This window comes from Mustela erminea, unplaced genomic scaffold, assembly GCF_009829155.1.
Source record: "Mustela erminea isolate mMusErm1 unplaced genomic scaffold, mMusErm1.Pri scaffold_43_arrow_ctg1, whole genome shotgun sequence".
NCBI lineage: Eukaryota > Metazoa > Chordata > Mammalia > Carnivora > Mustelidae > Mustela > Mustela erminea.
This window is the reverse complement of record NW_022476403.1, coordinates 32,639-59,057: the sequence shown is the minus strand read 5'-3', so window position 1 is coordinate 59,057 and position 26,419 is coordinate 32,639. Positions and strand designations below refer to the sequence as shown.

At 54.6% G+C, this 26,419-nt stretch overlaps 5 protein-coding genes across 5 annotated transcripts; all 5 read left to right on the top strand.

The window, feature by feature from the left end:
* The first annotated feature begins 289 nt into the window (after positions 1–289).
* On the top strand, positions 290–1,297 carry LOC116583995 (keratin-associated protein 9-8-like). The gene has a single exon (XM_032331980.1). It carries the CDS (start codon positions 317–319, stop codon positions 848–850), a length of 534 nt encoding a protein of 177 aa, XP_032187871.1. The 5' UTR covers positions 290–316; the 3' UTR covers positions 851–1,297.
* Positions 1,298–4,294: 2,997 nt separating this feature from the next.
* On the top strand, positions 4,295–5,208 carry LOC116583996 (keratin-associated protein 9-8-like). The gene has a single exon (XM_032331981.1). It carries the CDS (start codon positions 4,322–4,324, stop codon positions 4,853–4,855), a length of 534 nt encoding a protein of 177 aa, XP_032187872.1. The 5' UTR covers positions 4,295–4,321; the 3' UTR covers positions 4,856–5,208.
* Positions 5,209–8,298: 3,090 nt separating this feature from the next.
* LOC116583994 (keratin-associated protein 9-8-like) lies at positions 8,299–9,357 on the top strand. Its single transcript, XM_032331979.1, has one exon. It carries the CDS (start codon positions 8,326–8,328, stop codon positions 8,857–8,859), a length of 534 nt encoding a protein of 177 aa, XP_032187870.1. The 5' UTR covers positions 8,299–8,325; the 3' UTR covers positions 8,860–9,357.
* A 2,945-nt stretch (positions 9,358–12,302) lies between these two features.
* Positions 12,303–13,216, top strand: LOC116583993 (keratin-associated protein 9-8-like). Its single transcript, XM_032331978.1, has one exon. It carries the CDS (start codon positions 12,330–12,332, stop codon positions 12,861–12,863), a length of 534 nt encoding a protein of 177 aa, XP_032187869.1. The 5' UTR covers positions 12,303–12,329; the 3' UTR covers positions 12,864–13,216.
* A 3,090-nt stretch (positions 13,217–16,306) lies between these two features.
* On the top strand, positions 16,307–17,220 carry LOC116583992 (keratin-associated protein 4-12-like). The gene has a single exon (XM_032331977.1). The coding sequence runs from the start codon at positions 16,334–16,336 to the stop codon at positions 16,865–16,867; it is 534 nt and encodes a 177-aa protein (XP_032187868.1). The 5' UTR covers positions 16,307–16,333; the 3' UTR covers positions 16,868–17,220.
* Positions 17,221–26,419: the final 9,199 nt, after the last annotated feature.

Sequence of the window (26,419 nt, the reverse complement as noted above, 5' to 3'; positions counted from 1 at the left end):
GATGAAATTCATAGAGCACGAACGCAGATGCTGATGTGACCACCTTGTTTTCATCTGAAATGTTTCCACGAGTTATCCCCAATTAAGAAACACGTTAAGCACTTATTTGCTCAAGATTCCTAACATTAGGGGGAAAAAAACTTCCTCTTCTTCCATTCCCGCATCATCAGGAAAACGATGTCAACAATCGGCAAGGAAGTCATGCCCATTGGTCCAAATGTGGGGACCCGGTGCATAAAATCCCCACAGGAAGACGAGACAAATGAATCTGAGAAACTCACCTCGGAACAGAAGCTCCCCCTCCACCTGTGACACCATGACCGAATCGTGCTGCTCCCCTTGCTGCCAGCCTACGTGCTGCAGGACCACCTGCTGCAGGACCACCTGCTGCCAGCCCAGCTGCTGCGGGTGCGGCGGTGGCTGTGGACAAGGCGGCTGCGGGTCCAGCTGCTGTGGGTCCTGCTGCTGCCAGCCTTGCTGCTGCCGCCCAACTTGCTGCCAGACCACCTGCTGCAGGACCACCTGCTGCCGGCCCAGCTGCTGCGGGTGCGGCGGCGGCTGCGGGTCCAGCTGCTGTGGGTCCTGCTGCTGCCAGCCTTGCTGCTGCCGCCCAACTTGCTGCCAGACCACCTGCTGCAGGACCACCTGCTGCCGGCCCAGCTGCTGTGTGTCCAGCTGCTGTCAGCCCAGCTGCTGTGGGTCCAGCGGCTGCGGACAAACTTGCTGTGGCTCCAGCTGCTGTCAGCCAGCCTGCTGTACCCCTGTGTACTGCACGAGGACCTGCTACCACCCCACCTGTTGCTGCTTGCCTGGATGCCTCGCCCAGGGCTGTGGATCCAGCTGCTGCTAGCCTGCTTGCCAGCCAAACCGCCGCCATAACGCCTGCTGGAGGACCACCACATACCCACGGCGGCCGCGGCCACCCCTGCTGCGTGTCCGGCGGCTGCCACACTTCCTCCTGACAACCGCCTCACCAACAACCCACAACGGCACACAGCACCGATTGGCCAGCGGGGAAACGGACACTGCCCAACGTTGCCCAAACCCAGCATGCAGTCGCCAACATTTCTGCGACTCACCTGCCTGTTCAAAGCCTTGGACATCGGCTGGAGGAAGTGTGGACCACTTCTCCTGATTCTCTTCTTCCTCAGGTCTTGGGAGTCCCCTGCCAGCGTCACGCATCCGGACATGGAGTCAAGATCTCTGCCTTGACTCCACAGTCAAGAGGGTCATCCTGCCTGACGACCTTGGAGAAATAAAGCCCCTCACACCTGGTAGAAATGCATTCTTTTGCAACTATTGGTGTCTGCGCAAGGAGGGTTTCCTTCTCGCTGCATTCATGGTCCTTGGATGCTGATTTCTTCCGGTCGGGACCCTTCTGCATGTCTCCCTAGACACAGGGACTCTCACATGAGTGTCTTAATAAACCCAGTACCGATCTGCATACCATAACGCTGTCCGTGTCCCCGTACGGCATGCGCGACCTAACGGTTTCTGTACAGGTCACAGCCCACAGCCCACATGCACTAATGACCCGTTTGGAGACTCCTAGCCTGCCCCCACAAATTCCTATCTCCGTGTGAGGATGAGGGAATCTAGGGACGTTCTGTCCCAGAGCTGAGCTGACAGGGAAGCACTCAGGCGCCAGGCTACGTCTCCGGCCCTTGCTCAAGGGCGCTCACATACCCACGAGCAGGCGAGTTAGGCAACAGCCTGGGCCAGAGCACCAGCAAGATGCTGGTCCGAGTGTCTTCGAGGCCCGCGGAAGTCCTCTTGTCCTGTAGATGCGGGTGATATCTGGGACAAAGTGGTAGACAGCCGAGTGGCACCACGCGGGGACCTCCAGCCCAGTGTCAGGGCAGCGGCCTTGCCCTTTAGAGCTCCTGGGAACACGGGGGCCCTTTCGCGGTGGTCGGCACCAGCCTGCCCAACGTGCACTCCTCCCGCTCAGAGACAGGGGAGCCTGCGGAGGCCTCGCGCCCGCGGGCCACGTCTCCACACGCACATCTTCCGGGGTCACGGAAGGCCCATTCTGCTTGGGCCTCCTGGTCCACAGGACCTCGGCGGGAGGCGGGATTGGGGGGCGGGGGTGGCAGGGGTGTGCAGAGGACTCGGGCAGTTTTGGGACAAACGCATCATGCTCCGCAATTGGCAGGCGATATGGCGTCAGGATCTACAGGGCACCGAGAAAAGGAAGGACGGGGGACGTCACGGACCGAGAGCCCCAGCGCTGGGCGGGTGCGCTGCCTTGGAGTAATCCGTGAGCTCGGAAGCGCGGATGGGAAGCCAACAACCTCCGGCATCTGGGGAAGGAACCGTGAAGCGCTGGAGGGAAACCAACGGGCCTCTTCTGGGGATGGGTGGGGGTGAGACCCACGTGAGGAGGAAGAAAGAGAAAAGAGCCTGGGCCTTCACCGGAGTCCCGACAGATCCAAGGCAGGCGCCTCTGGTCCCGCACTCATGCACGACGCTGCCTCGGCGCTCAGCGATGTGAGGCCGGATCCAGGCTCTGACGGGAAGGGCAGATGAAGGCCCTGGGTCACCTCCCGCGAGCAGTGGAGGGACCTCTGAGGGGCTAGGACGGCTTCTGTCCCGGACACCCACCAGCCCTGGAGACCAGCTATCCAGGAGGCTCTCAACAGACCGCCAACACCGCACTTGCCTCTTGCTGGTTCTTAGGAGTTGGGGGATTGTGAGCTGTGCTGAGAAACGAGAAACGGACAGGACCTGGGTTGCTCCCTACTTGCTAAGTACCGGCCAGATGCTTCACGTACATTTTCTTGAATTCCTGAAGTAATTTTCAACTTAGGGCTCAAGGTGCCCGCTGCAGGGATCAGGAACTCAAGACCGAGATGGCTGAAAGTCACGTCAGCGCATGGTACGTCCCAGAAGAGACACTGAAGAACAGCGACCAGGCACGTAGCTTCGCTGAGGAGGGCAGATGCCAGTGGCCGGAGGGCGGGGAAAGCGACGCAGGCAAGACGCACTGTCAGTCCGGGGTCCCAGCTTGCACGGGAAGCTTATACCCGAGAGCGAGATCAGAAAGGACGTCATACACTCATTAGGATTCCCCCAATTCAGCGACAAGGGAGCTGGCATCTCTACAAACCGGCTCTCCAGAAGCCCTGGTTGAGCATTTCTCTCGGTGTGGCATGCACTGGCAGCGTGACATCCTGCTGCGCCACGAAAACGGCCAAGAGGCCCAGAGATGCGGATCTGCTGGCTAGAAGTTGTCCCGAGCACAGGAAGATGCGAGATACACGGCTGGCATGTTGATGCCGCCATCCCCAGTCTACGGTCTTCTGCTCTCAGACTCAGTATTTCCTTCTTCACGATGGTGGACAGGCACACATTTGTATAAGAGGAAGACACAGGGGGAAGAGGAAGGAGGAGCGGAGGAGGAGGGAGGCAGGGAGAGAGGGAGGTAGACGGACGGAGGCAAGAAGGGAGGAAGAGAAAACGAGAACTGTATACCCAGTGACGCTGGGGAACAGGCTTGGCGGGTTAACAAGGAGAGGACGAGAGTCTCCAACTCATCCCGTTATCCCCCGAACTGCCCCACTTGTGTCTCGGACGGTCCCACGTCCTGGAAAAGCCCTCTGCTTTGCTGCGTGACGCGGGACTGCTGTCTCTCAGGAAGTTCGGTGACTGCTGCTTGCTTCGTCTGGGTGGACTGCGGCTGTTTCTATCGCCCTGCTTGATTCTGCCTTCACAGACGGAGGAGATGAACTCGCATATCCTGCAGCCCAGAGTCTTTGATCGCACTGGGATATGCAGCTGCGGGGTGGGGGGCTCCAAGAGACAGATGCCTGTGGGAGTCTGGAATCAGGCTTGGTGGGGAAACCGACTTGGGCTCAGGCATGACTTCGGCTCATCGCTAGGCATGTTGCCACTTCCTCACGAGGCATGCTGCCAGTCTACATGTAAGCCAGGGACCAGCGCCGGGGAAGGACCGCCAAGCCGACTCGCCAACCTCTTCCCAGGCCAGTGGGACTTGTAACACACGATGAAATTCATAGAGCACGAACGCAGATGCTGATGTGACCACCTTGTTTTCATCTGAAATGTTTCCACGAGTTATCCCCAATTAAGAAACACGTTAAGCACTTATTTGCTCAAGATTCCTAACATTAGGGGGAAAAAAACTTCCTCTTCTTCCATTCCCGCATCATCAGGAAAACGATGTCAACAATCGGCAAGGAAGTCATGCCCATTGGTCCAAATGTGGGGACCCGGTGCATAAAATCCCCACAGGAAGACGAGACAAATGAATCTGAGAAACTCACCTCGGAACAGAAGCTCCCCCTCCACCTGTGACACCATGACCGAATCGTGCTGCTCCCCTTGCTGCCAGCCTACGTGCTGCAGGACCACCTGCTGCAGGACCACCTGCTGCCAGCCCAGCTGCTGCGGGTGCGGCGGTGGCTGTGGACAAGGCGGCTGCGGGTCCAGCTGCTGTGGGTCCTGCTGCTGCCAGCCTTGCTGCTGCCGCCCAACTTGCTGCCAGACCACCTGCTGCAGGACCACCTGCTGCCGGCCCAGCTGCTGCGGGTGCGGCGGCGGCTGCGGGTCCAGCTGCTGTGGGTCCTGCTGCTGCCAGCCTTGCTGCTGCCTCCCAACTTGCTGCCAGACCACCTGCTGCAGGACCACCTGCTGCCGGCCCAGCTGCTGTGTGTCCAGCTGCTGTCAGCCCAGCTGCTGTGGGTCCAGCGGCTGCGGACAAACTTGCTGTGGCTCCAGCTGCTGTCAGCCAGCCTGCTGTACCCCTGTGTACTGCACGAGGACCTGCTACCACCCCACCTGTTGCTGCTTGCCTGGATGCCTCGCCCAGGGCTGTGGATCCAGCTGCTGCTAGCCTGCTTGCCAGCCAAACCGCCGCCATAACGCCTGCTGGAGGACCACCACATACCCACGGCGGCCGCGGCCACCCCTGCTGCGTGTCCGGCGGCTGCCACACTTCCTCCTGACAACCGCCTCACCAACAACCCACAACGGCACACAGCACCGATTGGCCAGCGGGGAAACGGACACTGCCCAACGTTGCCCAAACCCAGCATGCAGTCGCCAACATTTCTGCAACTCACCTGCCTGTTCAAAGCCTTGGACATCGGCTGGAGGAAGTGTGGACCACTTCTCCTGATTCTCTTCTTCCTCAGGTCTTGGGAGTCCCCTGCCAGCGTCACGCATCCGGACATGGAGTCAAGATCTCTGCCTTGACTCCACAGTCAAGAGGGTCATCTTGCCTGACGACCTTGGAGAAATAAAGCCCCTCACACCTGGTAGAAATGCATTCTTTTGCAACTATTGGTGTCTGCGCAAGGAGGGTTTCCTTCTCGCTGCATTCATGGTCCTTGGATGCTGATTTCTTCCTGTCGGGACCCTTCTGCATGTCTCCCTAGACACAGGGACTCTCACATGAGTGTCTTAATAAACCCAGTACCGATCTGCATACCATAACGCTGTCCGTGTCCCCGTACGGCATGCGCGACCTAACGGTTTCTGTACAGGTCACAGCCCACAGCCCACATGCACTAATGACCCGTTTGGAGACTCCTAGCCTGCCCCCACAAATTCCTATCTCCGTGTGAGGATGAGGGAATCTAGGGACGTTCTGTCCCAGAGCTGAGCTGACAGGGAAGCACTCAGGCGCCAGGCTACGTCTCCGGCCCTTGCTCAAGGGCGCTCACATACCCACGAGCAGGCGAGTTAGGCAACAGCCTGGGCCAGAGCACCAGCAAGATGCTGGTCCGAGTGTCTTCGAGGCCCGCGGAAGTCCTCTTGTCCTGTAGATGCGGGTGATATCTGGGACAAAGTGGTAGACAGCCGAGTGGCACCACGCGGGGACCTCCAGCCCAGTGTCAGGGCAGCGGCCTTGCCCTTTAGAGCTCCTGGGAACACGGGGGCCCTTTCGCGGTGGTCGGCACCAGCCTGCCCAACGTGCACTCCTCCCGCTCAGAGACAGGGGAGCCTGCGGAGGCCTCGCGCCCGCGGGCCACGTCTCCACACGCACATCTTCCGGGGTCACGGAAGGCCCATTCTGCTTGGGCCTCCTGGTCCACAGGACCTCGGCGGGAGGCGGGATTGGGGGGCGGGGGTGGCAGGGGTGTGCAGAGGACTCGGGCAGTTTTGGGACAAACGCATCATGCTCCGCAATTGGCAGGCGATATGGCGTCAGGATCTACAGGGCACCGAGAAAAGGAAGGACGGGGGACGTCACGGACCGAGAGCCCCAGCGCTGGGCGGGTGCGCTGCCTTGGAGTAATCCGTGAGCTCGGAAGCGCGGATGGGAAGCCAACAACCTCCGGCATCTGGGGAAGGAACCGTGAAGCGCTGGAGGGAAACCAACGGGCCTCTTCTGGGGATGGGTGGGGGTGAGACCCACGTGAGGAGGAAGAAAGAGAAAAGAGCCTGGGCCTTCACCGGAGTCCCGACAGATCCAAGGCAGGCGCCTCTGGTCCCGCACTCATGCACGACGCTGCCTCGGCGCTCAGCGATGTGAGGCCGGATCCAGGCTCTGACGGGAAGGGCAGATGAAGGCCCTGGGTCACCTCCCGCGAGCAGTGGAGGGACCTCTGAGGGGCTAGGACGGCTTCTGTCCCGGACACCCACCAGCCCTGGAGACCAGCTATCCAGGAGGCTCTCAACAGACCGCCAACACCGCACTTGCCTCTTGCTGGTTCTTAGGAGTTGGGGGATTGTGAGCTGTGCTGAGAAACGAGAAACGGACAGGACCTGGGTTGCTCCCTACTTGCTAAGTACCGGCCAGATGCTTCACGTACATTTTCTTGAATTCCTGAAGTAATTTTCAACTTAGGGCTCAAGGTGCCCGCTGCAGGGATCAGGAACTCAAGACCGAGATGGCTGAAAGTCACGTCAGCGCATGGTACGTCCCAGAAGAGACACTGAAGAACAGCGACCAGGCACGTAGCTTCGCTGAGGAGGGCAGATGCCAGTGGACGGAGGGCGGGAAAGCGACGCAGGCAAGACGCACTGTCAGTCCGGGGTCCCAGCTTGCACGGGAAGCTTATACCCGAGAGCGAGATCAGAAAGGACGTCATACACTCATTAGGATTCCCCCAATTCAGCGACAAGGGAGCTGGCATCTCTACAAACCGGCTCTCCAGAAGCCCTGGTTGAGCATTTCTCTCGGTGTGGCATGCACTGGCAGCGTGCCATCCTGCTGCGCCACGAAAACGGCCAAGAGGCCCAGAGATGCGGATCTGCTGGCTAGAAGTTGTCCCGAGCACAGGAAGATGCGAGATACACGGCTGGCATGTTGATGCCGCCATCCCCAGTCTACGGTCTTCTGCTCTCAGACTCAGTATTTCCTTCTTCACGATGGTGGACAGGCACACATTTGTATAAGAGGAAGACACAGGGGGAAGAGGAAGGAGGAGCGGAGGAGGAGGGAGGCAGGGAGAGAGGGAGGTAGACGGACGGAGGCAAGAAGGGAGGAAGAGAAAACGAGAACTGTATACCCAGTGACGCTGGGGAACAGGCTTGGCGGGTTAACAAGGAGAGGACGAGAGTCTCCAACTCATCCCGTTATCCCCCGAACTGCCCCACTTGTGTCTCGGACGGTCCCACGTCCTGGAAAAGCCCTCTGCTTTGCTGCGTGACGCGGGACTGCTGTCTCTCAGGAAGTTCGGTGACTGCTGCTTGCTTCGTCTGGGTGGACTGCGGCTGTTTCTATCGCCCTGCTTGATTCTGCCTTCACAGACGGAGGAGATGAACTCGCATATCCTGCAGCCCAGAGTCTTTGATCGCACTGGGATATGCAGCTGCGGGGTGGGGGGCTCCAAGAGACAGATGCCTGTGGGAGTCTGGAATCAGGCTTGGTGGGGAAACCGACTTGGGCTCAGGCATGACTTCGGCTCATCGCTAGGCATGTTGCCACTTCCTCACGAGGCATGCTGCCAGTCTACATGTAAGCCAGGGACCAGCGCCGGGGAAGGACCGCCAAGCCGACTCGCCAACCTCTTCCCAGGCCAGTGGGACTTGTAACACACGATGAAATTCATAGAGCACGAACGCAGATGCTGATGTGACCACCTTGTTTTCATCTGAAATGTTTCCACGAGTTATCCCCAATTAAGAAACACGTTAAGCACTTATTTGCTCAAGATTCCTAACATTAGGGGGAAAAAAACTTCCTCTTCTTCCATTCCCGCATCATCAGGAAAACGATGTCAACAATCGGCAAGGAAGTCATGCCCATTGGTCCAAATGTGGGGACCCGGTGCATAAAATCCCCACAGGAAGACGAGACAAATGAATCTGAGAAACTCACCTCGGAACAGAAGCTCCCCCTCCACCTGTGACACCATGACCGAATCGTGCTGCTCCCCTTGCTGCCAGCCTACGTGCTGCAGGACCACCTGCTGCAGGACCACCTGCTGCCAGCCCAGCTGCTGCGGGTGCGGCGGTGGCTGTGGACAAGGCGGCTGCGGGTCCAGCTGCTGTGGGTCCTGCTGCTGCCAGCCTTGCTGCTGCCGCCCAACTTGCTGCCAGACCACCTGCTGCAGGACCACCTGCTGCCGGCCCAGCTGCTGCGGGTGCGGCGGCGGCTGCGGGTCCAGCTGCTGTGGGTCCTGCTGCTGCCAGCCTTGCTGCTGCCGCCCAACTTGCTGCCAGACCACCTGCTGCAGGACCACCTGCTGCCGGCCCAGCTGCTGTGTGTCCAGCTGCTGTCAGCCCAGCTGCTGTGGGTCCAGCGGCTGCGGACAAACTTGCTGTGGCTCCAGCTGCTGTCAGCCAGCCTGCTGTACCCCTGTGTACTGCACGAGGACCTGCTACCACCCCACCTGTTGCTGCTTGCCTGGATGCCTCGCCCAGGGCTGTGGATCCAGCTGCTGCTAGCCTGCTTGCCAGCCAAACCGCCGCCATAACGCCTGCTGGAGGACCACCACATACCCACGGCGGCCGCGGCCACCCCTGCTGCGTGTCCGGCGGCTGCCACACTTCCTCCTGACAACCGCCTCACCAACAACCCACAACGGCACACAGCACCGATTGGCCAGCGGGGAAACGGACACTGCCCAACGTTGCCCAAACCCAGCATGCAGTCGCCAACATTTCTGCGACTCACCTGCCTGTTCAAAGCCTTGGACATCGGCTGGAGGAAGTGTGGACCACTTCTCCTGATTCTCTTCTTCCTCAGGTCTTGGGAGTCCCCTGCCAGCGTCACGCATCCGGACATGGAGTCAAGATCTCTGCCTTGACTCCACAGTCAAGAGGGTCATCCTGCCTGACGACCTTGGAGAAATAAAGCCCCTCACACCTGGTAGAAATGCATTCTTTTGCAACTATTGGTGTCTGCGCAAGGAGGGTTTCCTTCTCGCTGCATTCATGGTCCTTGGATGCTGATTTCTTCCTGTCGGGACCCTTCTGCATGTCTCCGTAGATACAGGGACTCTCACATGAGTGTCTTAATAAACCCAGTACCGATCTGCATACCATAACGCTGTCCGTGTCCCCGTACGGCATGCGCGACCTAACGGTTTCTGTACAGGTCACAGCCCACAGCCCACATGCACTAATGACCCGTTTGGAGACTCCTAGCCTGCCCCCACAAATTCCTATCTCCGTGTGAGGATGAGGGAATCTAGGGACGTTCTGTCCCAGAGCTGAGCTGACAGGGAAGCACTCAGGCGCCAGGCTACGTCTCCGGCCCTTGCTCAAGGGCGCTCACATACCCACGAGCAGGCGAGTTAGGCAACAGCCTGGGCCAGAGCACCAGCAAGATGCTGGTCCGAGTGTCTTCGAGGCCCGCGGAAGTCCTCTTGTCCTGTAGATGCGGGTGATATCTGGGACAAAGTGGTAGACAGCCGAGTGGCACCACGCGGGGACCTCCAGCCCAGTGTCAGGGCAGCGGCCTTGCCCTTTAGAGCTCCTGGGAACACGGGGGCCCTTTCGCGGTGGTCGGCACCAGCCTGCCCAACGTGCACTCCTCCCGCTCAGAGACAGGGGAGCCTGCGGAGGCCTCGCGCCCGCGGGCCACGTCTCCACACGCACATCTTCCGGGGTCACGGAAGGCCCATTCTGCTTGGGCCTCCTGGTCCACAGGACCTCGGCGGGAGGCGGGATTGGGGGGCGGGGGTGGCAGGGGTGTGCAGAGGACTCGGGCAGTTTTGGGACAAACGCATCATGCTCCGCAATTGGCAGGCGATATGGCGTCAGGATCTACAGGGCACCGAGAAAAGGAAGGACGGGGGACGTCACGGACCGAGAGCCCCAGCGCTGGGCGGGTGCGCTGCCTTGGAGTAATCCGTGAGCTCGGAAGCGCGGATGGGAAGCCAACAACCTCCGGCATCTGGGGAAGGAACCGTGAAGCGCTGGAGGGAAACCAACGGGCCTCTTCTGGGGATGGGTGGGGGTGAGACCCACGTGAGGAGGAAGAAAGAGAAAAGAGCCTGGGCCTTCACCGGAGTCCCGACAGATCCAAGGCAGGCGCCTCTGGTCCCGCACTCATGCACGACGCTGCCTCGGCGCTCAGCGATGTGAGGCCGGATCCAGGCTCTGACGGGAAGGGCAGATGAAGGCCCTGGGTCACCTCCCGCGAGCAGTGGAGGGACCTCTGAGGGGCTAGGACGGCTTCTGTCCCGGACACCCACCAGCCCTGGAGACCAGCTATCCAGGAGGCTCTCAACAGACCGCCAACACCGCACTTGCCTCTTGCTGGTTCTTAGGAGTTGGGGGATTGTGAGCTGTGCTGAGAAACGAGAAACGGACAGGACCTGGGTTGCTCCCTACTTGCTAAGTACCGGCCAGATGCTTCACGTACATTTTCTTGAATTCCTGAAGTAATTTTCAACTTAGGGCTCAAGGTGCCCGCTGCAGGGATCAGGAACTCAAGACCGAGATGGCTGAAAGTCACGTCAGCGCATGGTACGTCCCAGAAGAGACACTGAAGAACAGCGACCAGGCACGTAGCTTCGCTGAGGAGGGCAGATGCCAGTGGCCGGAGGGCGGGAAAGCGACGCAGGCAAGACGCACTGTCAGTCCGGGGTCCCAGCTTGCACGGGAAGCTTATACCCGAGAGCGAGATCAGAAAGGACGTCATACACTCATTAGGATTCCCCCAATTCAGCGACAAGGGAGCTGGCATCTCTACAAACCGGCTCTCCAGAAGCCCTGGTTGAGCATTTCTCTCGGTGTGGCATGCACTGGCAGCGTGCCATCCTGCTGCGCCACGAAAACGGCCAAGAGGCCCAGAGATGCGGATCTGCTGGCTAGAAGTTGTCCCGAGCACAGGAAGATGCGAGATACACGGCTGGCATGTTGATGCCGCCATCCCCAGTCTACGGTCTTCTGCTCTCAGACTCAGTATTTCCTTCTTCACGATGGTGGACAGGCACACATTTGTATAAGAGGAAGACACAGGGGGAAGAGGAAGGAGGAGCGGAGGAGGAGGGAGGCAGGGAGAGAGGGAGGTAGACGGACGGAGGCAAGAAGGGAGGAAGAGAAAACGAGAACTGTATACCCAGTGACGCTGGGGAACAGGCTTGGCGGGTTAACAAGGAGAGGACGAGAGTCTCCAACTCATCCCGTTATCCCCCGAACTGCCCCACTTGTGTCTCGGACGGTCCCACGTCCTGGAAAAGCCCTCTGCTTTGCTGCGTGACGCGGGACTGCTGTCTCTCAGGAAGTTCGGTGACTGCTGCTTGCTTCGTCTGGGTGGACTGCGGCTGTTTCTATCGCCCTGCTTGATTCTGCCTTCACAGACGGAGGAGATGAACTCGCATATCCTGCAGCCCAGAGTCTTTGATCGCACTGGGATATGCAGCTGCGGGGTGGGGGGCTCCAAGAGACAGATGCCTGTGGGAGTCTGGAATCAGGCTTGGTGGGGAAACCGACTTGGGCTCAGGCATGACTTCGGCTCATCGCTAGGCATGTTGCCACTTCCTCACGAGGCATGCTGCCAGTCTACATGTAAGCCAGGGACCAGCGCCGGGGAAGGACCGCCAAGCCGACTCGCCAACCTCTTCCCAGGCCAGTGGGACTTGTAACACACGATGAAATTCATAGAGCACGAACGCAGATGCTGATGTGACCACCTTGTTTTCATCTGAAATGTTTCCACGAGTTATCCCCAATTAAGAAACACGTTAAGCACTTATTTGCTCAAGATTCCTAACATTAGGGGGAAAAAAACTTCCTCTTCTTCCATTCCCGCATCATCAGGAAAACGATGTCAACAATCGGCAAGGAAGTCATGCCCATTGGTCCAAATGTGGGGACCCGGTGCATAAAATCCCCACAGGAAGACGAGACAAATGAATCTGAGAAACTCACCTCGGAACAGAAGCTCCCCCTCCACCTGTGACACCATGACCGAATCGTGCTGCTCCCCTTGCTGCCAGCCTACGTGCTGCAGGACCACCTGCTGCAGGACCACCTGCTGCCAGCCCAGCTGCTGCGGGTGCGGCGGTGGCTGTGGACAAGGCGGCTGCGGGTCCAGCTGCTGTGGGTCCTGCTGCTGCCAGCCTTGCTGCTGCCGCCCAACTTGCTGCCAGACCACCTGCTGCAGGACCACCTGCTGCCGGCCCAGCTGCTGCGGGTGCGGCGGCGGCTGCGGGTCCAGCTGCTGTGGGTCCTGCTGCTGCCAGCCTTGCTGCTGCCGCCCAACTTGCTGCCAGACCACCTGCTGCAGGACCACCTGCTGCCGGCCCAGCTGCTGTGTGTCCAGCTGCTGTCAGCCCAGCTGCTGTGGGTCCAGCGGCTGCGGACAAACTTGCTGTGGCTCCAGCTGCTGTCAGCCAGCCTGCTGTACCCCTGTGTACTGCACAAGGACCTGCTACCACCCCACCTGTTGCTGCTTGCCTGGATGCCTCGCCCAGGGCTGTGGATCCAGCTGCTGCTAGCCTGCTTGCCAGCCAAACCGCCGCCATAACGCCTGCTGGAGGACCACCACATACCCACGGCGGCCGCGGCCACCCCTGCTGCGTGTCCGGCGGCTGCCACACTTCCTCCTGACAACCGCCTCACCAACAACCCACAACGGCACACAGCACCGATTGGCCAGCGGGGAAACGGACACTGCCCAACGTTGCCCAAACCCAGCATGCAGTCGCCAACATTTCTGCGACTCACCTGCCTGTTCAAAGCCTTGGACATCGGCTGGAGGAAGTGTGGACCACTTCTCCTGATTCTCTTCTTCCTCAGGTCTTGGGAGTCCCCTGCCAGCGTCACGCATCCGGACATGGAGTCAAGATCTCTGCCTTGACTCCACAGTCAAGAGGGTCATCTTGCCTGACGACCTTGGAGAAATAAAGCCCCTCACACCTGGTAGAAATGCATTCTTTTGCAACTATTGGTGTCTGCGCAAGGAGGGTTTCCTTCTCGCTGCATTCATGGTCCTTGGATGCTGATTTCTTCCTGTCGGGACCCTTCTGCATGTCTCCGTAGATACAGGGACTCTCACATGAGTGTCTTAATAAACCCAGTACCGATCTGCATACCATAACGCTGTCCGTGTCCCCGTACGGCATGCGCGACCTAACGGTTTCTGTACAGGTCACAGCCCACAGCCCACATGCACTAATGACCCGTTTGGAGACTCCTAGCCTGCCCCCACAAATTCCTATCTCCGTGTGAGGATGAGGGAATCTAGGGACGTTCTGTCCCAGAGCTGAGCTGACAGGGAAGCACTCAGGCGCCAGGCTACGTCTCCGGCCCTTGCTCAAGGGCGCTCACATACCCACGAGCAGGCGAGTTAGGCAACAGCCTGGGCCAGAGCACCAGCAAGATGCTGGTCCGAGTGTCTTCGAGGCCCGCGGAAGTCCTCTTGTCCTGTAGATGCGGGTGATATCTGGGACAAAGTGGTAGACAGCCGAGTGGCACCACGCGGGGACCTCCAGCCCAGTGTCAGGGCAGCGGCCTTGCCCTTTAGAGCTCCTGGGAACACGGGGGCCCTTTCGCGGTGGTCGGCACCAGCCTGCCCAACGTGCACTCCTCCCGCTCAGAGACAGGGGAGCCTGCGGAGGCCTCGCGCCCGCGGGCCACGTCTCCACACGCACATCTTCCGGGGTCACGGAAGGCCCATTCTGCTTGGGCCTCCTGGTCCACAGGACCTCGGCGGGAGGCGGGATTGGGGGGCGGGGGTGGCAGGGGTGTGCAGAGGACTCGGGCAGTTTTGGGACAAACGCATCATGCTCCGCAATTGGCAGGCGATATGGCGTCAGGATCTACAGGGCACCGAGAAAAGGAAGGACGGGGGACGTCACGGACCGAGAGCCCCAGCGCTGGGCGGGTGCGCTGCCTTGGAGTAATCCGTGAGCTCGGAAGCGCGGATGGGAAGCCAACAACCTCCGGCATCTGGGGAAGGAACCGTGAAGCGCTGGAGGGAAACCAACGGGCCTCTTCTGGGGATGGGTGGGGGTGAGACCCACGTGAGGAGGAAGAAAGAGAAAAGAGCCTGGGCCTTCACCGGAGTCCCGACAGATCCAAGGCAGGCGCCTCTGGTCCCGCACTCATGCACGACGCTGCCTCGGCGCTCAGCGATGTGAGGCCGGATCCAGGCTCTGACGGGAAGGGCAGATGAAGGCCCTGGGTCACCTCCCGCGAGCAGTGGAGGGACCTCTGAGGGGCTAGGACGGCTTCTGTCCCGGACACCCACCAGCCCTGGAGACCAGCTATCCAGGAGGCTCTCAACAGACCGCCAACACCGCACTTGCCTCTTGCTGGTTCTTAGGAGTTGGGGGATTGTGAGCTGTGCTGAGAAACGAGAAACGGACAGGACCTGGGTTGCTCCCTACTTGCTAAGTACCGGCCAGATGCTTCACGTACATTTTCTTGAATTCCTGAAGTAATTTTCAACTTAGGGCTCAAGGTGCCCGCTGCAGGGATCAGGAACTCAAGACCGAGATGGCTGAAAGTCACGTCAGCGCATGGTACGTCCCAGAAGAGACACTGAAGAACAGCGACCAGGCACGTAGCTTCGCTGAGGAGGGCAGATGCCAGTGGCCGGAGGGCGGGAAAGCGACGCAGGCAAGACGCACTGTCAGTCCGGGGTCCCAGCTTGCACGGGAAGCTTATACCCGAGAGCGAGATCAGAAAGGACGTCATACACTCATTAGGATTCCCCCAATTCAGCGACAAGGGAGCTGGCATCTCTACAAACCGGCTCTCCAGAAGCCCTGGTTGAGCATTTCTCTCGGTGTGGCATGCACTGGCAGCGTGCCATCCTGCTGCGCCACGAAAACGGCCAAGAGGCCCAGAGATGCGGATCTGCTGGCTAGAAGTTGTCCCGAGCACAGGAAGATGCGAGATACACGGCTGGCATGTTGATGCCGCCATCCCCAGTCTACGGTCTTCTGCTCTCAGACTCAGTATTTCCTTCTTCACGATGGTGGACAGGCACACATTTGTATAAGAGGAAGACACAGGGGGAAGAGGAAGGAGGAGCGGAGGAGGAGGGAGGCAGGGAGAGAGGGAGGTAGACGGACGGAGGCAAGAAGGGAGGAAGAGAAAACGAGAACTGTATACCCAGTGACGCTGGGGAACAGGCTTGGCGGGTTAACAAGGAGAGGACGAGAGTCTCCAACTCATCCCGTTATCCCCCGAACTGCCCCACTTGTGTCTCGGACGGTCCCACGTCCTGGAAAAGCCCTCTGCTTTGCTGCGTGACGCGGGACTGCTGTCTCTCAGGAAGTTCGGTGACTGCTGCTTGCTTCGTCTGGGTGGACTGCGGCTGTTTCTATCGCCCTGCTTGATTCTGCCTTCACAGACGGAGGAGATGAACTCGCATATCCTGCAGCCCAGAGTCTTTGATCGCACTGGGATATGCAGCTGCGGGGTGGGGGGCTCCAAGAGACAGATGCCTGTGGGAGTCTGGAATCAGGCTTGGTGGGGAAACCGACTTGGGCTCAGGCATGACTTCGGCTCATCGCTAGGCATGTTGCCACTTCCTCACGAGGCATGCTGCCAGTCTACATGTAAGCCAGGGACCAGCGCCGGGGAAGGACCGCCAAGCCGACTCGCCAACCTCTTCCCAGGCCAGTGGGACTTGTAACACACGATGAAATTCATAGAGCACGAACGCAGATGCTGATGTGACCACCTTGTTTTCATCTGAAATGTTTCCACGAGTTATCCCCAATTAAGAAACACGTTAAGCACTTATTTGCTCAAGATTCCTAACATTAGGGGGAAAAAAACTTCCTCTTCTTCCATTCCCGCATCATCAGGAAAACGATGTCAACAATCGGCAAGGAAGTCATGCCCATTGGTCCAAATGTGGGGACCCGGTGCATAAAATCCCCACAGGAAGACGAGACAAATGAATCTGAGAAACTCACCTCGGAACAGAAGCTCCCCCTCCACCTGTGACACCATGACCGAATCGTGCTGCTCCCCTTGCTGCCAGCCTACGTGCTGCAGGACCACCTGCTGCAGGACCACCTGCTGCCAGCCCAGCTGCTGCGGGTGCGGCGGTGGCTGTGGACAAGGCGGCTGCGGGTCCAGCTGCTGTGGGTCCTGCTGCTGCCAGCCTTGCTGCTGCCGCCCAACTTGCTGCCAGACCACCTGCTGCAGGACCACCTGCTGCCGGCCCAGCTGCTGCGGGTGCGGCGGCGGCTGCGGGTCCAGCTGCTGTGGGTCCTGCTGCTGCCAGCCTTGCTGCTGCCGCCCAACTTGCTGCCAGACCACCTGCTGCAGGACCACCTGCTGCCGGCCCAGCTGCTGTGTGTCCAGCTGCTGTCAGCCCAGCTGCTGTGGGTCCAGCGGCTGCGGACAAACTTGCTGTGGCTCCAGCTGCTGTCAGCCAGCCTGCTGTACCCCTGTGTACTGCACGAGGACCTGCTACTACCCCACCTGTTGCTGCTTGCCTGGATGCCTCGCCCAGGGCTGTGGATCCAGCTGCTGCTAGCCTGCTTGCCAGCCAAACCGCCGCCATAACGCCTGCTGGAGGACCACCACATACCCACGGCGGCCGCGGCCACCCCTGCTGCGTGTCCGGCGGCTGCCACACTTCCTCCTGACAACCGCCTCACCAACAACCCACAACGGCACACAGCACCGATTGGCCAGCGGGGAAACGGACACTGCCCAACGTTGCCCAAACCCAGCATGCAGTCGCCAACATTTCTGCGACTCACCTGCCTGTTCAAAGCCTTGGACATCGGCTGGAGGAAGTGTGGACCACTTCTCCTGATTCTCTTCTTCCTCAGGTCTTGGGAGTCCCCTGCCAGCGTCACGCATCCGGACATGGAGTCAAGATCTCTGCCTTGACTCCACAGTCAAGAGGGTCATCTTGCCTGACGACCTTGGAGAAATAAAGCCCCTCACACCTGGTAGAAATGCATTCTTTTGCAACTATTGGTGTCTGCGCAAGGAGGGTTTCCTTCTCGCTGCATTCATGGTCCTTGGATGCTGATTTCTTCCTGTCGGGACCCTTCTGCATGTCTCCGTAGATACAGGGACTCTCACATGAGTGTCTTAATAAACCCAGTACCGATCTGCATACCATAACGCTGTCCGTGTCCCCGTACGGCATGCGCGACCTAACGGTTTCTGTACAGGTCACAGCCCACAGCCCACATGCACTAATGACCCGTTTGGAGACTCCTAGCCTGCCCCCACAAATTCCTATCTCCGTGTGAGGATGAGGGAATCTAGGGACGTTCTGTCCCAGAGCTGAGCTGACAGGGAAGCACTCAGGCGCCAGGCTACGTCTCCGGCCCTTGCTCAAGGGCGCTCACATACCCACGAGCAGGCGAGTTAGGCAACAGCCTGGGCCAGAGCACCAGCAAGATGCTGGTCCGAGTGTCTTCGAGGCCCGCGGAAGTCCTCTTGTCCTGTAGATGCGGGTGATATCTGGGACAAAGTGGTAGACAGCCGAGTGGCACCACGCGGGGACCTCCAGCCCAGTGTCAGGGCAGCGGCCTTGCCCTTTAGAGCTCCTGGGAACACGGGGGCCCTTTCGCGGTGGTCGGCACCAGCCTGCCCAACGTGCACTCCTCCCGCTCAGAGACAGGGGAGCCTGCGGAGGCCTCGCGCCCGCGGGCCACGTCTCCACACGCACATCTTCCGGGGTCACGGAAGGCCCATTCTGCTTGGGCCTCCTGGTCCACAGGACCTCGGCGGGAGGCGGGATTGGGGGGCGGGGGTGGCAGGGGTGTGCAGAGGACTCGGGCAGTTTTGGGACAAACGCATCATGCTCCGCAATTGGCAGGCGATATGGCGTCAGGATCTACAGGGCACCGAGAAAAGGAAGGACGGGGGACGTCACGGACCGAGAGCCCCAGCGCTGGGCGGGTGCGCTGCCTTGGAGTAATCCGTGAGCTCGGAAGCGCGGATGGGAAGCCAACAACCTCCGGCATCTGGGGAAGGAACCGTGAAGCGCTGGAGGGAAACCAACGGGCCTCTTCTGGGGATGGGTGGGGGTGAGACCCACGTGAGGAGGAAGAAAGAGAAAAGAGCCTGGGCCTTCACCGGAGTCCCGACAGATCCAAGGCAGGCGCCTCTGGTCCCGCACTCATGCACGACGCTGCCTCGGCGCTCAGCGATGTGAGGCCGGATCCAGGCTCTGACGGGAAGGGCAGATGAAGGCCCTGGGTCACCTCCCGCGAGCAGTGGAGGGACCTCTGAGGGGCTAGGACGGCTTCTGTCCCGGACACCCACCAGCCCTGGAGACCAGCTATCCAGGGGGCTCTCAACAGACCGCCAACACCGCACTTGCCTCTTGCTGGTTCTTAGGAGTTGGGGGATTGTGAGCTGTGCTGAGAAACGAGAAACGGACAGGACCTGGGTTGCTCCCTACTTGCTAAGTACCGGCCAGATGCTTCACGTACATTTTCTTGAATTCCTGAAGTAATTTTCAACTTAGGGCTCAAGGTGCCCGCTGCAGGGATCAGGAACTCAAGACCGAGATGGCTGAAAGTCACGTCAGCGCATGGTACGTCCCAGAAGAGACACTGAAGAACAGCGACCAGGCACGTAGCTTCGCTGAGGAGGGCAGATGCCAGTGGCCGGAGGGCGGGAAAGCGACGCAGGCAAGACGCACTGTCAGTCCGGGGTCCCAGCTTGCACGGGAAGCTTATACCCGAGAGCGAGATCAGAAAGGACGTCATACACTCATTAGGATTCCCCCAATTCAGCGACAAGGGAGCTGGCATCTCTACAAACCGGCTCTCCAGAAGCCCTGGTTGAGCATTTCTCTCGGTGTGGCATGCACTGGCAGCGTGCCATCCTGCTGCGCCACGAAAACGGCCAAGAGGCCCAGAGATGCGGATCTGCTGGCTAGAAGTTGTCCCGAGCACAGGAAGATGCGAGATACACGGCTGGCATGTTGATGCCGCCATCCCCAGTCTACGGTCTTCTGCTCTCAGACTCAGTATTTCCTTCTTCACGATGGTGGACAGGCACACATTTGTATAAGAGGAAGACACAGGGGGAAGAGGAAGGAGGAGCGGAGGAGGAGGGAGGCAGGGAGAGAGGGAGGTAGACGGACGGAGGCAAGAAGGGAGGAAGAGAAAACGAGAACTGTATACCCAGTGACGCTGGGGAACAGGCTTGGCGGGTTAACAAGGAGAGGACGAGAGTCTCCAACTCATCCCGTTATCCCCCGAACTGCCCCACTTGTGTCTCGGACGGTCCCACGTCCTGGAAAAGCCCTCTGCTTTGCTGCGTGACGCGGGACTGCTGTCTCTCAGGAAGTTCGGTGACTGCTGCTTGCTTCGTCTGGGTGGACTGCGGCTGTTTCTATCGCCCTGCTTGATTCTGCCTTCACAGACGGAGGAGATGAACTCGCATATCCTGCAGCCCAGAGTCTTTGATCGCACTGGGATATGCAGCTGCGGGGTGGGGGCTCCAAGAGACAGATGCCTGTGGGAGTCTGGAATCAGGCTTGGTGGGGAAAACGACTTGGGCTCAGGCATCATTTCAGTTCACCAGTTTGAACACAATCAACACTATGCTCCTCACTTCAGGTCTATTGCCAGTGTACTTGCAACCTTGGGACCAGTGCTTGGGAAGGACCACTAAATTGACTCACCAACCACTTTTCAGGCCAGTGGGAATTTTATCACGTGATGAAATTCATTTAGCCGGAATGCAGATGTTGATGTTACAACCTTGTTTTCATCTGACAATGTTTCTATGTGTCATTCTCAATTAGGAAATTCATTAATTTCTTATATTTAAAGGCTTATAATATTTATGTAGCACCATCCTCTTCCCAGCTCCATAGTAACTTCACAAATCAAGGTGAACAACTAGATTATTCCTGTTTATTTCTCCTAGCTTCCTGGTGTCCTGGGCAGATAATCCCCACAACAGGAATAGAGAAATGGATCTGAGAAACTCACCCCTGATCAGAAGCTCTTCCTCTACTTGGACACTATGACCAACTCGTGCTTCTCCAGTCTCTGTCAGCCTACATGCTGCAGGAACCTCTGATTTTTCCCATTTGTTCTAGGTCCTTCTGCCGCCAGCCTTGCTGCTTTTGCCACCCAAGTAGCTGTTAAACTACCTGATTCTGGTCCAGATCTTGCAGTTCCAGATTCTGTCGTTACAGTGTTTGTGGACCATAATGCTGTGGGTCCACCCGTTGTCATCCTTGCTGCTGCCACCAAACTTGCACTCAAACCCCCTGCTGCCAGCCCCCCTGCTGCAGGTATAGTTGTTGTCAGCTCAGCTGCTGTGGTTCTGGTGCAATAGGCAAAGGTGATGTGTCTAGCTGTTGCCAGCTCTTCTTGCATCCAAGGTGCTTTTAGACCACCTCCTGTAAGACTACTTTTTGCTACCTTTGTTGTATGTCCACCTGCCACCAGTCTTTCTGCTCCTGTCTGCCTTGCCATAAACTACCCTCTTCTGCACACAACCTTTGTTAAGTAATTTTTCTTTTGGAGGAGGAATTCACTTACTGGGCTTTGCTCAAAACCAGTATATTATCACCATAGTTTCTGTTACTCATTTGTTTAAGAACTTTTCTATCAACTCGATGGCATGCGTAATACTTTCCCCTGTTCTCTTCCTCCTGTGTAGATGGTCATGTGTCACTTTGGTGCATCCTCAATATGGTTGTGAGTCTCTGCTTTGACACTGAATCATTATCTTCACCTACCTACCAGTAACTCAGGAAAACAAGTCCTCATAACTTTTCTTAGCTTTTGGTACTGATCATCATAAAAATATTATTATTTTTAATATGTTCATTTTTACCAACAAACATCAGACATATTCTGCTTTATTCTTTCCATAATCACTGAATTTTCTTTATCAAAGCAGGAGCTCTTACCTGTATATTTTTTTAAAATTTAATTTAATTTTTTAAATTATGCTCAGTTGGCCGCTGTATAGTACTTCATTAGTTTTTTGTTGTTGTTTTTAAATTATTTATTTTTTAAAATTTCTCTTCAGTGTTCCAGAATTCATTGTTTACACACCACACCCAGTGCTCCATGCAATATGTGCCCTCCACAATATGCACCACCAGGCTCACCCAACCTCCCACCCCACTTCCCTCCAGAGTCCACAATCTCTCCCCCTCCATTTTCCCCCAACTCCCATTAGTTTTTGATGTAGTGTTAAATCCTGTGACATTATTCATCCCACATGGTGTTTTGTTTCATTGCATAGCATTCCTGACATAGAGACCTATACACATATTGCACATCACATGCATTATCTATTGTGAGCCCTATGACAACATCCCTGAAGTCGGATTCTACATTTTCCAGATGAGAAAATCTCACTGTCTGATGTTTGTTGGTAAAAATGAACAGCCTCAGATCAAAAACTGGGTCTTTTGCTCCTGTTCAAGGACACATATATAAACATATCAAGACAAGCAGACATGAAACTTGGACTGAGTACCAAGCAAGATGCGCATTTGAATTTATCCTTAGCAAAGAAGGGATAATCCCTTAAATATGCAGGTAACATTTACTGCGTTCTTCCCATATCAGTGTCCCATACCTCAATGAGCAGCAGCTAATTCAGTCAGGGAGCAGTGGTTGCATTTAAGAGCTCTTATGAATGCAGGGAAACTTTCCTTGTCTCAGGATCTGACCAGCCCCTTGTGTAATTAATCTGCCTCAAATAATTTTGAGCATCCATTGTATCTTCATGAGAGAGAGGATCATTTATCGGCATTTGTCCTTCAGTATCATGTAAATCAAATTCTTGCATGTCCTTCTTCTCCTGAGTACCTTTTTGGAGCAAAAAGGAATTAAGTAATCACCTGCAAAATATAGACGCTGTAACAAGCTTCCCAACTTTAAATCAAGTTGCTTCAATGTGGTATTATTCATTTTCAGAAGGTATGCTACCCTATTAAGGGCTTGACATAAGTCTCTGCTGCTGACAAACAGTACATTCAGCAGAGACAGCCATGGTGAGAGGAGCAAATTCTGTTGGTTCCATGCAAATCCTCTGTTTTGTGCCATTTGGTTCCTTTGTTCATGGTCTCCAGTGTAAATACTGGATCATCTGAGGAGAAAGATGGGGTATATTATCCCAGACTCATCTGGAACCTCTCAAGTGATACTCTGGTGGGCAATGATATGGTACATAGAGAGGGAACCTTTTCTGTCTACATGCCCATTTCTGTCTAAATTATTCTCTTTCAATCTTTCTGCTTTCAGATCTTAGACTAAGCAACAAAGATTTTCACCATTTGCCAACAGCCCATAAACACCATACCTTCAGCTCATTCTCCTCCAAACAAAATGTATAGCCATGTGTGCTGCTCACAGTTCTTCTCACTAGGAGAATTCCCACTTTCCACTCCCTTTGCAGACCAGAAATTTTTGATTTGTTGTAAAATTTCCATTTGTGCCATAAAAGCTGCTACTGGGGGTATTGACTGATAAAATTCAAGGCATTCCATGATCATATGTCATATGTCATTAGGTTTCTGCATTAGGTTTCCATTCAAATGGAATTAAAAACAAATAATGTATCATTTAGTCATTTAGGTCAACACCAAACTCTGGATATGAAATCACTTCTTAGTACCTTGGTCTGGAAGTATAATTTATAAATTTGAGGTATGTCTGAGTTTATGTTAAGTCATGAACAGAGGGGTAAACAAAAGAGGCAAAATCAAGGTTACTGAGTGGTATAAAAGATCTATTCTCTACTATTAAGGATTTTTGAATAAGGTTTATTTCTACTGTATTCCTCAAAAATATAAGAATTATGATCTCCTATTGAAGGTATCTACCTAAAGACTGGCTGATACAATAAATAAGGGGAGAAAAAGAGAGAAAAACTCATTCTAGATAAATCCATAGGTGGACAAACTATTTAGGATGGAAGTGGGGAGAAAAAGATACATACAGAAGGATGGATGCTGGGGTAACTGGATGGCTCAGGTGGTTAAGCATCTAACTCTTGATTTGGAGCAGGTTCATGATCTCAGGGTCATCATATCGAGTCCTGCATCTAGCCCTACTCAGCATGGAGCCTGTTTAAGATTCTCTTTTCTGAGGGAGGAGCAGGATGGCAGAGGATTAGGAGACCTAAATTATGTCTGGTCCCAGGAATTCAGCTAGATAGTTGTCAAACCATTCTGAACATCTATAAACTCAACAGGAGATAGAAGAAAAGAATAGTAGTAATTCTATGAACAGAAAAGCTACTTTCTGGATGGTAGGATGTGCAGAGAAGTGAATCTGAGGTGATATTTGGGAACATAGACTGTGGGCGGGGGAGGGAGCCTCCGTTAGCTGACTACTGGCAAGTCATAGAGCAGTGGAGCACAAAATCAGAACGTTTAGAAGTCTACTCCACTGAGGGATGTTCTTCCAGTGGCTAAGCAGGGGACGGAAGCTTTGTTGGGACAGTGTGGTCTCAGGATGCTCAGGGTCAAAAAAAGACTGAAGGTGCCTGATTGTGGCAGAGCTCCCAAGTATTGAATCCAGGGAGATAGCTGGAGCCAAACCTTTGGAGTATGGCAACCTCAGGGTTGCCATAAATGGTAATTAGCAGCACAGTTGGGCCACTACTCTTTGAGCAGGGACAAATGGCAGATCCAGGGAGGACCTCCCCTTCCTCCACCAGGAGGAGTGGCACAGGAGCACTCTGCAGGAATCTGCTGAGTTTGGAAATTCCAAACAGGGTCATGTGCCAGAGATAGAAATGATCGGTCACAGGCCAGGTGAGCACAGAGTGCGACCGGAGACCAGGGAGACAGGACTGATTGACTTATTTTCTCTGAGGGCACACTGAGGAGTAGGACCCTGAGCTCTTGGCTCCTCTGGGGTCAGAAAGTGAGAGGCCACCATTTTCATTCTCATCTTCTAAAGCTACACAGAAAGCTTTTATGGAACAAAAAGTACTGAGAGCAGATGCAACCAGATTACTTAGCCTGGCCCCTGGCAAGGGTGGTGCAATTCTGCACCGGGCTAAGACATTTGAGAATCACTGCAACAGGCCTGTCCCCCAGAAGATCAGTAAGAATATCAAGCCAATACCAAGTTCACCAATCACTGAGAACTGCAAAACTCTAGCGCTAGGGGAATACAGCACATGAAATTCATGGCTTTTTTTCCCCATGATTATTTAGTCTTTCAAAGTAAATTAAAAAAAATTTTTTTCTTTTTCTATTTTTTTGAAATTTTCTTCTTTCCTATTTTTTAACCAACATCTTATCAATTCCCTTTTAAAAAATCTTTGTACCAGGTGGTGGGTATTATAGAGGGCACGGATTGCATGGAGCACGGGGTGTGGTGCAAAAATAATGAATACTGTTATGCTGGAAATAAAAAAAAATAATAAAATAATTAAAAAAAAATAAAATAAAAAATCTTTTTAAATTTTCATCTTTACAGTCATATTCCATCCCTTCATTGTATTTACCCTTATTTTTGTATATACATATAAGTTTTTCTTTCTTTAAAGTTTTGGAAGGCAGTTTCTTCTAAGAGACCAAAATAAACCTAGAAGCTAGGGTGTGGCTCAATTCTATTTACCAAGCTGATCATATTCTTATTTTTTTTCCCCTTTCTTTCCCCCTGGTTTCAGGTCTCTTCTGATTTATTTAATGCTTATCTTTCTGTGGTTGATGTTACCCTTCAAGCATTTTGTTCTTTCATTCATCTATTCTTTTCTGGACAAAATGAAAAAATGGAAAATCTCACCTCATAAAAAAGAACAAGAGGTGGTACTGACTACCAGGGACCTAATCAATATGTCAGAACTAGAGTTCAGAATGATGATTACAAAGACAGTAGCTGGGCTTGAGAAAAGCATAGAAGATACTAGAGAATCCCTTTCTGGAGAAATAAAAGAACTAAAATCTAACCAAGTTGAAATAAAAAAGGCTTTTAATGATGTGCAATAATAAAAAAAATGGAGGCTCTAATGGCTAGAATAAATGAGACAGAAGAGAGAATTAGTAATATAAAAGACCAAATGACGGATAATAAAGAAGCTGAGAAAAAGAGAGATAAACAGCTACTGGATCACAAGGGGGAGAACTCAAGAGATGAGTGATACCATAAAATGAAACAATATTAGAATAATTTGGATCCCAGAAGGAAGAAGAAAGAATGTGGGGCAGAAGGTATATTGGAGCAAATTATAGCAGAGAACTCGCCAAATTTGGGAAAGGAAACAGGCATCAAAATCTAGGATGCACAGAGAACCCCCTCAGATTCAATGAAAATAGGTCAACATCCTATCATATAATAGTAAAACTTACAAGTCTCAGAGATAAAGAAAATCCTGAAAGCAGCTCAGGACAAGAGGTCTATAACATACAATGGTAGAAATATTAGATTGGCAGCAGACCAACCCCCAGAGATCTGGCAGGCCAGAAAGAACTGGCATGATATATTCAGAGCACTAAACAAGAAAAATATGCAGCCAAGAATACTATATCCAGCTAGGTTTTCATTGAAAATAAAAGGAGAGATAAAAAGCCTCCAGGACAAACAAAAACTAAAAGAATTTACAGACACCAAACCAGCCTTACAGGAAATACTGAAAGGTCCTCTAAGCAAAGAGAGAGCCTAAAAGTAACATAGACCAGAAAGGAACAGAGACAATATATAGTAACAGTCAGCTTACAGGGAATACAATAGCACTAAATTAATATCTTTCAATAGTTACCCTGAATGCAAATGGGCTAAATGCCCCAAACAAAAGACACAGGGTATCAGAATGGATGAAAAACAAGACTCATCAATATGCTATCTGGAAGAGACTCATTTTAGACCCAAAGATACCTCCAGATTTAAAGTGAGGGGGTAGAAAATAATTTACCATGCTAATGGACATCAAAGGAAAGCTGGGATGGCAACCTTTACATCAGACAAATTAGATTTTAAAACAAAGACTATAATGAGAGTTGAGGAAGGACACTATATCATACGTAAAGTGTCTGACCAACAAGAAGATATAACAATTTAAATATGCCCCTAACATAGGAGCAGTCAATTATATGAACCAGTTAATAACAAAATCCAAGAAA

Excerpts from the sequence above, each read along its gene's own strand:
- LOC116583995 (XM_032331980.1), top strand. The coding sequence starts at position 317 with ATGACCGAATCGTGCTGCTCCCCTTGCTGCCAGCCTACGTGCTGCAGG.
- LOC116583994 (XM_032331979.1), top strand. The coding sequence starts at position 8,326 with ATGACCGAATCGTGCTGCTCCCCTTGCTGCCAGCCTACGTGCTGCAGG.
- LOC116583992 (XM_032331977.1), top strand. The coding sequence starts at position 16,334 with ATGACCGAATCGTGCTGCTCCCCTTGCTGCCAGCCTACGTGCTGCAGG.
- LOC116583996 (XM_032331981.1), top strand. The coding sequence starts at position 4,322 with ATGACCGAATCGTGCTGCTCCCCTTGCTGCCAGCCTACGTGCTGCAGG.
- LOC116583993 (XM_032331978.1), top strand. The coding sequence starts at position 12,330 with ATGACCGAATCGTGCTGCTCCCCTTGCTGCCAGCCTACGTGCTGCAGG.